This window comes from Ctenocephalides felis, unplaced genomic scaffold (assembly GCF_003426905.1).
Source record: "Ctenocephalides felis isolate EL2017-DRISC unplaced genomic scaffold, ASM342690v1 CF-g0.4_SCAFFOLD_01886, whole genome shotgun sequence".
NCBI lineage: Eukaryota > Metazoa > Arthropoda > Insecta > Siphonaptera > Pulicidae > Ctenocephalides > Ctenocephalides felis.
In genome coordinates, this window is record NW_020538040.1 from 37,778,787 (window position 1) to 37,791,706 (window position 12,920).

At 28.0% G+C, this 12,920-nt stretch overlaps 1 protein-coding gene across 1 annotated transcript in view; it reads left to right on the plus strand.

The window, feature by feature from the left end:
- The window catches only part of LOC113374920 (fatty acyl-CoA reductase wat-like), a 26,468-nt gene extending 13,548 nt beyond the window's left edge, over positions 1 to 12,920 (plus strand). Inside the window, exons 2-12 of the mRNA XM_026614881.1 lie at positions 3,933 to 4,048; positions 4,120 to 4,242; positions 4,700 to 4,884; positions 4,976 to 5,062; positions 6,283 to 6,392; positions 8,949 to 9,153; positions 10,646 to 10,768; positions 11,070 to 11,189; positions 11,274 to 11,367; positions 11,473 to 11,636; positions 12,821 to 12,920. Of these exons, the coding sequence (XP_026470666.1) occupies positions 3,933 to 4,048; positions 4,120 to 4,242; positions 4,700 to 4,884; positions 4,976 to 5,062; positions 6,283 to 6,392; positions 8,949 to 9,153; positions 10,646 to 10,768; positions 11,070 to 11,189; positions 11,274 to 11,367; positions 11,473 to 11,636; positions 12,821 to 12,920 (1,427 nt within the window). The remainder of the gene's footprint in view (positions 1 to 3,932; positions 4,049 to 4,119; positions 4,243 to 4,699; positions 4,885 to 4,975; positions 5,063 to 6,282; positions 6,393 to 8,948; positions 9,154 to 10,645; positions 10,769 to 11,069; positions 11,190 to 11,273; positions 11,368 to 11,472; positions 11,637 to 12,820) is intronic.

Sequence of the window (12,920 nt, forward strand, 5' to 3'; positions counted from 1 at the left end):
AAATATTAAAATATTTTTATATCAGACGATACAATATATAAATATAATCAAATTATATATAATATAATCAAAATAAGTTCAAAAGAAAGAAGTCATAGAAGAAGTAAAGCGAAGAAGAAAGCGTCATTTCATTTATTTCGCATGACCTTCCGCGATTTTTATATCAAAGTTATATAGATATTATTAATATTCATAAAAAATTAATCGTCGAAAGATTTAGAAGTACCTAAGATTTTATAATGCGTAATGTTCCTACTAAAGAAAAATTCAATCGCATACAGTTTAAATGTTGTAATGTAGGTTTATATACATTTATATAAATGTTTATAATGTACGTATTGTAGAATTTAAATCAAAGACATAAGAAAATTGTAGCCTGTTGACCACAAATATAACAAAAACTAGATTTTTTTCTCACATTCTACAATAATCATGGAACAATAGCAAACTTTTCATAGTACTTAAAATGTCTAAATCAAATGTCTAAATCCAGTGATTTGACTTTCAGGTATGATGGTATAGTTTAGAATAACTACCATAGTAAAAGTAAAATTTCAAAAAAATGTAATAAAATCCTTTTGTTTCACTCCAATACTATAAGAATTTGCATGAACTTCCCGAAATGTGTAATAGTTGACTTAATCAACCGAAATTGAGATTTAAATGTTGCGATTTCCAATTGAATTTTCTCACACCCATTTAAATTATCTGTAATTATAGTAACTATATTGCACAGTCACAGACTTGTATGTCCTAAAATTGAAGGTTATTATTCCAAATTTTAATAAACTGACAATGTTTGATTCATCACATCACAAAAAGCAACTTTTGATACTTTTGACGATGTTATTTTTTCAAACTTTGATGAATTTTTAAAATCAAACTACTTGCGTGAAATTTCAGTATGTTCTTTATGACCATGGTTTTTACCAACGTAAAAAATTTCATCGACAAAAAAATTTCAACAGTTAATTACAAAGAAACGGATCGGCCGATCTTTGTCCAAAACTAATCAGGACGACTCCCAAAAAAATAACATCTTTCGAATAGTTTTTGAAAGTTTAAAATCGATTCAGAATTGTGGGCTAAAATGTGGACAATTTTTTTTTCAATTTTCTGAGATTTACAAAAAAACGGTTTTGCTGATCGTCACGCAAAACTGACAAATACTATAACTTATCGAGTTATATCCAATGGCTATTAAATTTTTGAAATTGGCCCAATCGGTTTTGAGAAAATGTCGACAAAAGGGTCAAAAATTGACTCACATACACAAACACACATTTTCTTCAAATTTGTGTCTCATTCGATTCAAACGTCGAGAAAACATAAAATTAGCAAATCGTTTTTTGACGAAAACATAAACTTCTCCTTCAGGGAATTAATTATGTATTCCAACACAAAGGTCGACACTTAGTTTTCTGAAAAACCTAATTCAGAATATGTAATAACAAACTTTTACTATAACAAAATTTAAAAATATAATGATTGACTAACTTTTACTTCAGTTTCCAAACTCCACAGTCACATAAAATTCTCTTTTTTATTGTCTCTTTTAGTAGTAGTAGTAATAGTAGTAACACATTTGAATTGATATTACAACAGAAGTTTTGAACAATGATGTGCATTATTTAATCGCCTTCTTGACATTGTATTTTATGGAGTTAATCAATTTGTGCGTGTTTTGATTTCTATGTTCATTACTCGTATAATTGTTTAGACCGGTTTGAAGACAGTCTTACACAAGGTTGCGAGAACCGGTCAAGGTTTGGACCGAGTCCGGGGTCGCGTTCGGGCCGGAACAGAAACCGGAACCGGATCCGTGTAGAAGCAGAATACGACTGACAGCCCTATATAACATTACTACATCATTTTCTTTGATACTCAAAATTAATTCTCTTGTTTTAAACAAAACTTTAAAATTTAACGCTATTGCTCGAAGTTTGAATCCAGTTGAAATAGAAGAACGTTGATAAATATTTTTCTCTCATCAGATAGAATTTAAAACTTGATATAAAGTTTAATCATTTTTTGAATATATAGTTGTAGCATTTACAAAATATACCTAGGTAAAATTTTCTTAGTAATACCAAACAATATTTATTGTATTTTTAAATTTTTAAAAAGTTATTATTTTTTTTTTAACTTTGGAAAAATTTAATTTTGAAAATTTTGAAATTTGAAAAATTATTTTTTTTATATTTTAAGTTTTTTTAAAAGCAATCGCGCTGCGTAGCTGTTTTATAGACAAAATATCAAAGCGCGTAAGCGACGCATCGCACTTATCTATGTGCAGTAACGCGTCCTGTTTAAAGTACTTAGATAATTGATAGTTTTTCACATTATAAGAGATAATAAGATTATTCAAGTATTTTCCATGAAAGTAACCATATTTCACTATTGAATATTGCTATTAATACCAAACTGTTTTACAAGCATACATATTTTAAATATAACTAGTGGTGCATGGCAATTGCTGGTACTTCCCGTACCGAAACCTGAATTATAGAAAAAAACTTTGCAAAACTTCGAAAAAAATCAGATTTTTGAGAAATTTTTGAAAAAAATTGACTCTTGAAAAGTTAGATTTTTTATATTCTGATTTTTTTTTATTTATTTATTTTGATTCTTTTTTGATTTTGAACATTTTTTAAGCAATTGCGCTGCATAGCCGATTTGGTGTCGAAATATCAAAGCGCGTAAGCGCTGCGTAGTCGTCTCGTGTAAACATTGGTACAGAAGCTGAAATGAACACAAAATTTGTACTTATCATTATAATCTTTATAAAATATCTGATAATATGATGTTCATTTTTGATCGCCAAATGGCATTATTTTTTACATTTTTCATTGGATCTACGGGGACGCTGGACCTGCCTTTACAAAAATTTACCAGTTTGTCAATGCAAGTAAAATATTTTTTGAATTATTTAAGTCAGACGCTCCGTTATCTCAAAAACTGAAATACCATTTCTGACCCTTTTTTCCCCGTAGCTCTGAAACGGGTAGACCTGCCTTTGCTAAAAACTAATCAGTAGGAAACAAATGTTTTTTTAATTATTCAAATCGGTGGATCCGTATTCGCGAAATCGTCGACAAAAATTTGTATCCGCACACACACACATACGCACGCACGCATACATCCATTTTTTATGCCAAAATGTTCAGAAACCTCTGAAACGTTCAGATATATAAAAATTCCGATTTTCGATTTTTTTTGCAATTACTATAACTTACCTTACGGTAAGTTAAAAACGTCAACAATAAATATGTTCTTTCTAAATTTTACATGAAATTTTTTAATTGAAAAGTATATTTCCATAATTTATAAAAAAGTAATTTTAAATTATCAAGATATTTACTAACTCAGATTATTACTGAGAGACAACATGAATCACTAAAATATTTTACTGATCACGTTCCTATCGTCTCCTTTGACCTTTATTATTAAACGGAACTTCAAAGTTCAAACAATTATCAATAACTTGTTTTAAATAATTTATAGCAAATAAAATTAAAATACTAAACCCAGAACCAATAGTGTGAAATAAAAGACTAATGGTTTTTTTTTTTTTTGACAAAATCGAATATAGTTTATGTCAACGATTCGATTGAAAAAAATACCGCAATTAGGTCAAACAAATTGCTATTGTTGAACAGGTTTATTCGCATAATATTAAACTGGTTGCATGTATCATCATCAAGTACACGATTCTGATGGTCAGTAAATCACTGAACAAAGTGGTTTGTCTTGAACACATTGCAACATCATGGACAATTATATTACATATTCCTATAGCAATTGTAATAAAACAAAAACTCCTATTGACAAATTTTTAGTTTCTCGAGTCACTTAAAACGACATTACAATATCATCATGTAAATTATAATTACATCAGGTACTAAATTTAGAAATTATTAATTTATTTGCAGTATTGATAGAAAAAATACTGAGGACATGTCCCGATTTGTCAAGAATCTACATCTTGGTCCGAGACAAAAAAGGGAAAGATGCAAAAAATAGATTAAAAGATATGTTAAATGATGTGGTATGTTTTTAAACATATAAAACTTGTTATTGGTGATTTTAAGAATAGAATTAAACTTTATGCTTTTTTAGGTATTCCAGCGATTAAAGAAAGAGAGTCCGTTGGCCCAACAAAAATTGGAGGTTGTTTATGGAGATGTTGGCAAGCCCGATTTAGGGTTGTCGGAAAGTGATAGAAAAATTATACAGGATAATGTAAATATAAAAAAATAATAATAGAAAAAATAAATCAGAATTAATTAGTTAAATTTAAAAAATATAGAGGTGAATTATTTTATAGATATCTCGATTATGATGATATAAATAATTGATAAAATTTCATAAAATCGTGTATTAATCTTATAAATTAATTTGTGCTAAAAATTAATATTAATTTATCAATTTAACAAAAAACTACATTTACAATATTATAAAAAAACTATTTGTGGAGCATATTTAAAAAATATATATATTAATTTTATCTTCTAATTATTAAGACATTAAAGTCTTGATTAAAAAATAAATTATAACCAAAAAAAAAAATCTAATTTTGTTGATAATTCACCATATACTTTTTTTGCCTATAATTTCTACAATCCTATTAATCATATATAGCTAAAAATAATATTTAATATTTAAAAAAAAGTCAAATATTAACAAAATACTTTTCCAGGCAACAGTTATATTACACGTAGCAGCCACTGTCAATTTCCACGAGCCATTAAAAAACTCAGTTGCCATAAATGTTAAGGGGACATTAGAGATGTTGAAACTGGCGAAAAACTGCGAAAAACTAAAAAGCGTTGTTCATGTTTCAACCGCCTTTTCCTTCTGCCCGCACAAAGAAATAGACGAAAAGTAAATATAAAAAACTAAATGATATAATTATATTTTTATTTTTAACCGCATTCATTTAAAGTAATTTTTATATCATTGCTATTTTTTACAGATTTTATAATATGCCAGTCAAATATGATGATTTAATTCAGTTAACAAATACGCATGATGACCAAAAACTCGAAAGTATGTTGCCAAAGTAAGTACTATTTCCTAATAAATAATTGATAGCTATTTTAGTTATTGGAATAAGATGCTCCTAGTAATCTTATTACCCAATAAACTAAATTTAATAATATCTAATCTAATATTATATAAAACACAAGAATTTGGTATAAATATTTTCCTAATTATCGTTAAATGTTGTTCACAATTTCGCAAATTTATTTCACATTTTCAAAAGCTCCTTTGTCGCAAGTCTGATTTATCCACAAATGTTTATTAAGCTTTGCTAAAAATTTGGTATAGTCTATTTATTTTTTTATTCTGTATTATGGTTTCGTTTCTATATTTTTCCATTCATGATCTAAAGTTTTTCACAACAGTTTTAATTAATTTCTTTGTAAAACACAAACTAGAGCTTTGGGTCTCTAATAGAAAGGGGTAACAAACCTATACATTAAATTAAGATGATAATATTTTTAATAATATATTAAAATTTATTTATGTATATTAGGGTGGTCCTTAATATGTACATTTTCGAATTTCTTTGCTCCCCAAAGGGGCCTAAATGCTTCCAAATTGATAAAAAAAATCCTCTATAAGTTTCAGCTCTTAATATGGTTTCTTAAATAGTTTGCAATTCAAAGTTCTCAAAATTTTAAAAATAATTTTTTAGGTATAACTTAACGAACAAATGAATGAATTTTATTCAAAATTCGACGCTCTACAAAACAAATTATAAAAAACCTGTTTTGCAGAGCGTCGAATTTTCAATAAAAGATGACACAAATTGTCACTTTTCATTCATTTGCGCTAAGAAACATTTTGAAGATTTTCAAAAAAAATTCCATGCTATTTCCATACGAAGGTTTGATTGAATTGCGCACTATCTAAAAGTTAATATTAAGAGCTAAAACTTTTAGAGAATTTTCTTATATCAATTTGGAAGCATTTAGGCCCCTGGGAGCAATAAAATTTGAAAATGTCCATATTAAGGACCACCATAATGTATATATATATAAGCTTGCTGACAAAGATCATTATGTGTTAAAATATTCTAATACAATGAATGTTCGAATTATCCATCTTAAGAAAAACTGTTTAGAACAGGTTTAAGATGCTTTTTAGACAATCATTACTCATAATGATTGCGCACCTTCTTCAAATTGAATTATTATTGTTATTAATATAAGCGAGTTATTATTAGAATTTATAGTAATTGGCAAAATACTAACACATTCAAAAATTTATTGTTAGAATTTTAGGTGAATGGCCAAATACTTATGCTTTTACAAAGGCTGTAGCCGAAGACATTGTGAGGAAAAACGCGGACTCATTACCGATATCGATATTTAGACCTGGCATAGGTAAAAAATAAATTAATATTAATTATTACAACAAATAGATAAGCATAAATTAATATTAAATAATATTTAGAAATAATTTTGCATGTTCAATAAAAATGATATTCAAGAGAGTATCAATGTAGAACCTAAACCAACATTATTAATTGAACCTAGATTGATATTATCTCTAGAAAGCCCTTTAGCAATATTGCTTGATGAGAATATTTTTTATATCGTTTTTGCGTCGAGCTATTAAAATAGAGACTGAACAAAGATTTAAACTTTTTTTGTTATGAAAAATGCGCGGTGAGATAAAAGTTATAGGTTAAGTAAATAATTAAATACATATACACAAGTAGTTACCAAGACAACGGGGTATTTATTGTGCATAACTCTAATTTTGCATTTTTCATTGATTAGATAAATATTATTTAGTCTCTATATTTTTTTTTTCAAAAGATATATTTCAGTATAGAAGAACCATTATTACATATTATATATAATTATACTATGTGAGTTTGTTACCCGAGGGTATTACTACAACTATGTTTATATAAATTTATCAGTATACATTTTTATTAATTGCTTTTCATTTTGGTTAATTATATGTATTAAACTAAACTTGAAATATGCGGAAAGTTATTTTTACTGAAGTTTTTCTTCTAAATTACCTATGACACCATTTTAATTTTGAAGGCGAATAATGTATAGTATGATTACTATTTTTATGGCGGGTTGAATAATCTTTTAATAATTTTGGCCATCGGCAAAAAATCTCAAAAAATTCGCATTAATAGATAACCTAACGGTAATCCGAATTAATATTCATCGTGTCCCAAATGTTTGCTATCATATATGCATAAAATTATTTTTATAAATATACATACGTTTGCTTTGTATATACTTTTTCTGATAAAAAATATCGTACACGTATTTAAATATATCAAATTCGAACACTGTTAGAATTAACATTCAAATAATTTTATTACAAACTTCACTTTAGTTCGTCATGTAACCAAGTTTGACTACAATTGACTTTTTCATAATTACAGATTTGAATGAATTTCAAAAATTTTAAATTTAATTTGAAAAATAAATCAATTCATTGAAGGGGCATTCTGGTCTAGAGGCATGAATTTTATGCGATGTTTGGAAGGCTTTATAGAAAAAGGAACATAATATCTTTACTAAATATTTTTTTTACATTATGTCTTGGAAATATGAAAAACATATTTTTAACTACGTTCGTCTCTAATCACTCGTTTATTATCTCTAAATACACTCTCTACAATACTCATTCTCAATAATTATACTGAATACTCAATATTATAAAAATTAAAATAATAATATAGATTTAATTCTAAAAGATGATAAAGTAAGAGTCTCAAAAAATTGGCACCTGACCATACCCATAATTATAGCTCTCCGAAATAATCCGAAGAAGAAAAAAAAATATATTATTAATCTAGAATAATGTCGCTTTCCTATGAACTACGGTTATGATAAAATATTTGTTCTTCACATAACAGTGACTTTTTTTTTGTTTTCTCGAATTTGTTAAAAATAGTTAAAATCGGTATGTGTGGATCGGATCGTAGTTTATATTGAAGAGAAATCTATGAAGAAGACTCTGTAAAAATTTCAAGTAAATCGGTCCAGTAGAATTTGAGAAATCGTGGGTATCGTATCAAAAAAAAAACAGTTTCCAGAAAAACGCGTTTAAAGTTTCGCGGAAGAAGGAATTAGAGGAGGATTACCGTCTTCAAACAGCTATATCTTGAAAAATAATTTATATATCGGAGGGTCCTTTCATAAACATATTCTTCTTTAGTGGATTTTTGAAAATATCCAAAAATATAAAAAACGATTTTTTTAATTCCAGACCAGAATACCCCCTTGCAACTCTTATGTTCATTCTTGTGAATTCAAATCCCGCTATTTTTAGAAATTTATTTAGACAAATTATTGATTAATTACAAGAACTATTTAAAAAAAGAACAACTATTCACTGCATAAAATAGCAAAAATAAAAAAATCGCTATGCATAGAATCAAAAACATTGAAATTATAACATTCAACAAAATTGTAACATATCAGGATATTTATGACCATGAACCTCTCTATATACAAGATATTTAAATACCTGAAATGCACGAATTTAAAATTTTTTCTTTACCATTTCATTACCCCGGCGCAATGTTTATTAAAAAAGTCAATTAATTGCACTGCACAGTATAATCTATTACCTCGAAGGACCAGATATAATTTATTATTAAAATGGCTATATCAGACCTTTAAAACAAGTAATTGTAAAAAAATAAGTAAGTTTGGTTATTAATAGTATATATTTGCGAGATGTTGAAGGTTCAAGTTTTGCGTACAGAATGATTAAATTTCTTATAACTAGCTAAGCGTAACTAGCGTACCCATACTAGGGTAGGAAATTATTTTATCGATGTCAGGTAAAGATTGGTAAAGCTCGAACAACTATCAACCTTGTCACCATATACAAAACTCTTAAACTAGTAAATCTGATGGCAATTCAATTGATTATTAAATCGATTATTAAATTTTCAGTGATTGCAACATACAAAGAACCAATTCGTAGTTGGATCGACAACGTGTATGGACCTACGGGGGTTGCGATGGGCGCCGGAACGGGAGTCCTGCACGTGTTCCGATGCACATCGTCGGAAATCATTGAAATGGTTCCAGGCGACTTAGTCATAAACGGAATTATCGCATGCGCTTACAACACCTCGACAATGAACCACACACAAAGGTAAGACGACCACATAAACTAGTGGTGCGTGGCATCGTGTCTTAAGGCAAATTCATGGAACTTCCCGTACCGCGATTGAAAATTTGTAAAAGCTTTGAAAAAATTTTAAAAATAATTACATTTGTGAGAACTTTGAAAATTTTGGGAAAATTAGAATTTTTTGAAAAAAATTAATTATTTTATATTATGCATTTTATTCTTTTTAATTTTGAATTTTTTTAAAGCATTCGTACTGTGTAACTGTTTTAGAAACAAAATATCGAAGCGGTTAAACATTATAAATCGTACAAAACTCCTAGAGACGTAAACAAAATTTGTACTTATAATTAAAATATCTACAAATTATCTGGCAACTAGATACGCATATGTCTAATCATAATTTTTGAGCGCCAGCTGGCGTTTTTTTACTATTTTCATTGGATCGCCAAAATTGATGGACCTGCGCTCCCAAAAATTTAACCAGCTCTTCATTTCATTAATACAAGTAGAATGTTTTTTGAAACATTCAAATGGGATACTCGGTTCTCTCAGAAACTGAATTATAATTTTTTGAACTTTTTGTCCAGTTTCTTTGAAACGGCCATTTTTGCCTTGGCCAAAAAGAATCGAATGTTTTTCAATTTTTCAATTTGTTCAAACCGGTTGATCCATGTTCTCGAAATCGTCGACAAAAATTTGTATCCGCACATACGTATATACATACTACACACACACATCGATTTTTTCTAAAGTATGCCTAAATGTAAAGATGTGCAAAAAATTTTATTTTCGATTTTTTTGCTGTTGCTAAATCATACAAGTGTAGTACTACTAAAATGTTGTGCAAATATGAATATTAAATGAAAGTATTGTTTCTAATAATATTTAAATGGCATACCACTTACAAACTTTTAATTTGTCGGTTTTTGACTTTTTGTCAACGTTTTCATAACCCTTTCCACTCGGATGCCGCCGCGGAAAAATTTATATAAATCTCGGATTTCGCGAGTGGAAAGGGTTAAAAGTGGTTTCAAAGACTTAAAAGTCATTCGATGTAATTCGGTAAGAATTCGCGTTGATTAAGTTTACACGACTATCGGCCGAACCGTTTCTTCAAAATTAACGAAAAATTCTACCTTTTTATCAACCTTTTCACAAAAAATCGTAAACCGTTTTTTAAAATTTAAAAGGCGTTCGAGTAATATTCAGGATTCTTATGAAATGAGAAAAATCGAGTAGTTTTTGTTTAAAAAAAAATGACGTTTTTTATTGAAAATTGATTCTATTTTTATTATTGTTAATTAAGTCAATTATATACACGTATCGAAAAGTTCATAAAAGTTGCCCTAAGGCAAAATGCCACTTATAATAATTATAATATATATATATTATATATATATATATATATATATATATATTTATATATTTATTTATTTATTTTTATTATTAAACAAGTTACATGTATAGCACTATATATAAATTCAATTTAATAAAATAAATTTGTTTCCAATAGGCACCCAGAAGATATAAAAATATATAACTACGTATCATCAATAGAAAATCCAATAACTCACGAAGAATTTATGGAAAAAAATGATCGATATGGAAAGCAATACCCAACAATAAGGGCTTTATGGTAAGTTAAAATATTTTAACGTACAATCATCCATAGAAAATTACATATGTAAATAAAAAATAAAATAAAAATGAAAATTACTTATATATAATAACTAGGTTTATCAAAACTTGTTGGTAATATTTATCGAAGAGTACCTATTTTTCAATATATCCGAAAAGTAATATTTAATAAAAACATATTATTCTTCGAATTTTGAGCAATTTAACTATATATTAGATTTTATATCGTGTTAACTAAACATTAGCAACCAAAATATCTAATGTATAAATATCAATCGGTAAATGTTTTTTGTTTTCAGGTATCATTGTTTAATATTGACGAATAACGTGCCATTCTACTACCTCTGCACATTATTCCTGCACTTCATCCCAGCTCTGATATTCGACGGTTTTGCTCTCCTAACAAATAATAAGCCACAGTATGTACAAAAATTTATTGCAAACTATAGTAATATGATCACAAATAAAGTCACTGTGAATTTAACATCGTAATTATTTTTCAGATTATTAAGATTGTATAAGAAAATCCATAAATTCAGTGGAGCCATCGCTTACTTCGCTTGCAACTCTTGGGTGTTCCATAACAACAACACACAAGTAAGGATTTTAAATCAATTATAATAATATCGATCGATCTTAAAAATACAATAATATAGATAAATTCAATTATTATATGTGTAAATTAATTGTGGTTAATTTCAGGCGTTATGGAAAGGATTATCGCATTCTGCCCAAGTAGTATATCCATTCAGTATGGCAGATATGAGTTGGGAGAAACATAGCGAAACGCATTTACTTGGTTTGAGGACATATTTATTGAAAGAGGATTTAGATACATTGCCAAAGGCGATCGTCAAGTATCGCAGGTAAAATAAATATATATTGATAGTTCAGTGAAAATAAAATTTATTTATGCGTCCAGAAAAATACTTTCTGGAAGCGTTTCGAAGCAGAACCGATAGTTGTACTCCATCTTTCTGGTTTTACTCCATCATTTTGGTTCTATATAATTTTTGTTAGATCATTGCATCTAAAAAATCACCAATATTTGCCCTTTCTCTACGGCAGTTCAATGGAAATAAAATTTATTTATGCATCCAAAAAATACAGTTTCAAAGCAGAACCGAGAGTTCTACTTTATCTTTCTGGTTCTACTCCATGATTCTGGTTCTATATAAATGTTGTAATTCATTGCATCTAAAAAATCATCAATATTAGCTCTTTCTCTACGGCAGTTCAATGAAAATAAAATTTATTTACGCATCCAAAAAATACAATTTCGAAGCAGAACCGAGAGTTCTACTCTATCTTTCTAGTTTTACTCCATCATTCTGGTTCTATATAATTGTTGTTAAGCCATTACATCTAAAAAATCACCAATATTAGCCCTTCCTCTACGGCAGAGTTTTTCGCTGGCATTGTTACACAAATTATTTTAAAATGTTCCAATCGTTACAATAAAAATATATTTAAAATATTAAATTAAAAGAAACCAGAGACAACAATTAGATTTCACAGTAATTCAGCTCGAGATGTTTAAAGTCTTGAAAAAATCATACTCGATGTCGTCTTTAGGCGACGCCGGTAGAGTGAAAGGGTTAATATAAAATTTATATCAAAGAGTAAAATGATGAAATGAACACGAAAATAGCACAAATATAAAAACAGCGCAGTAGTCTGTATTTAAAATTTGAAAATTGTATTTCTGAAGAATTAGAGACAACAATTAGAGTTTGTAGTAATTTTACTCGAGGTGTTAATCTTGAAGCAAAAATCGACATACTTGATGTCGTCTTTAGGCGACGCTGGTAGAGCGAAAGGGTTAATATTTATTTTTAAGTTACTTTCATTAAGGAATAAAAATGAGGAAATAAAAATGGCACAGTAGCTTCTCAAAAGCTTGTTATATGAACGACTTATATGATTGAATCATTATACTTTTGTATTAATTAATATAGATACCTCAGTCTATTTGTTATTGAATTTTAATTAATCAACGCATCTAATTATCACTATAATTTAAAACTTATCCTGCTGTTTCTCTTTTCAGATTAAAACTGTTGCACAATACAGTCAAGCTACTATTCTGGCTCTTCATGATTTACTGTGTATACTGTGTGTTCACGAATATTTTGTTATTTATATTCTAA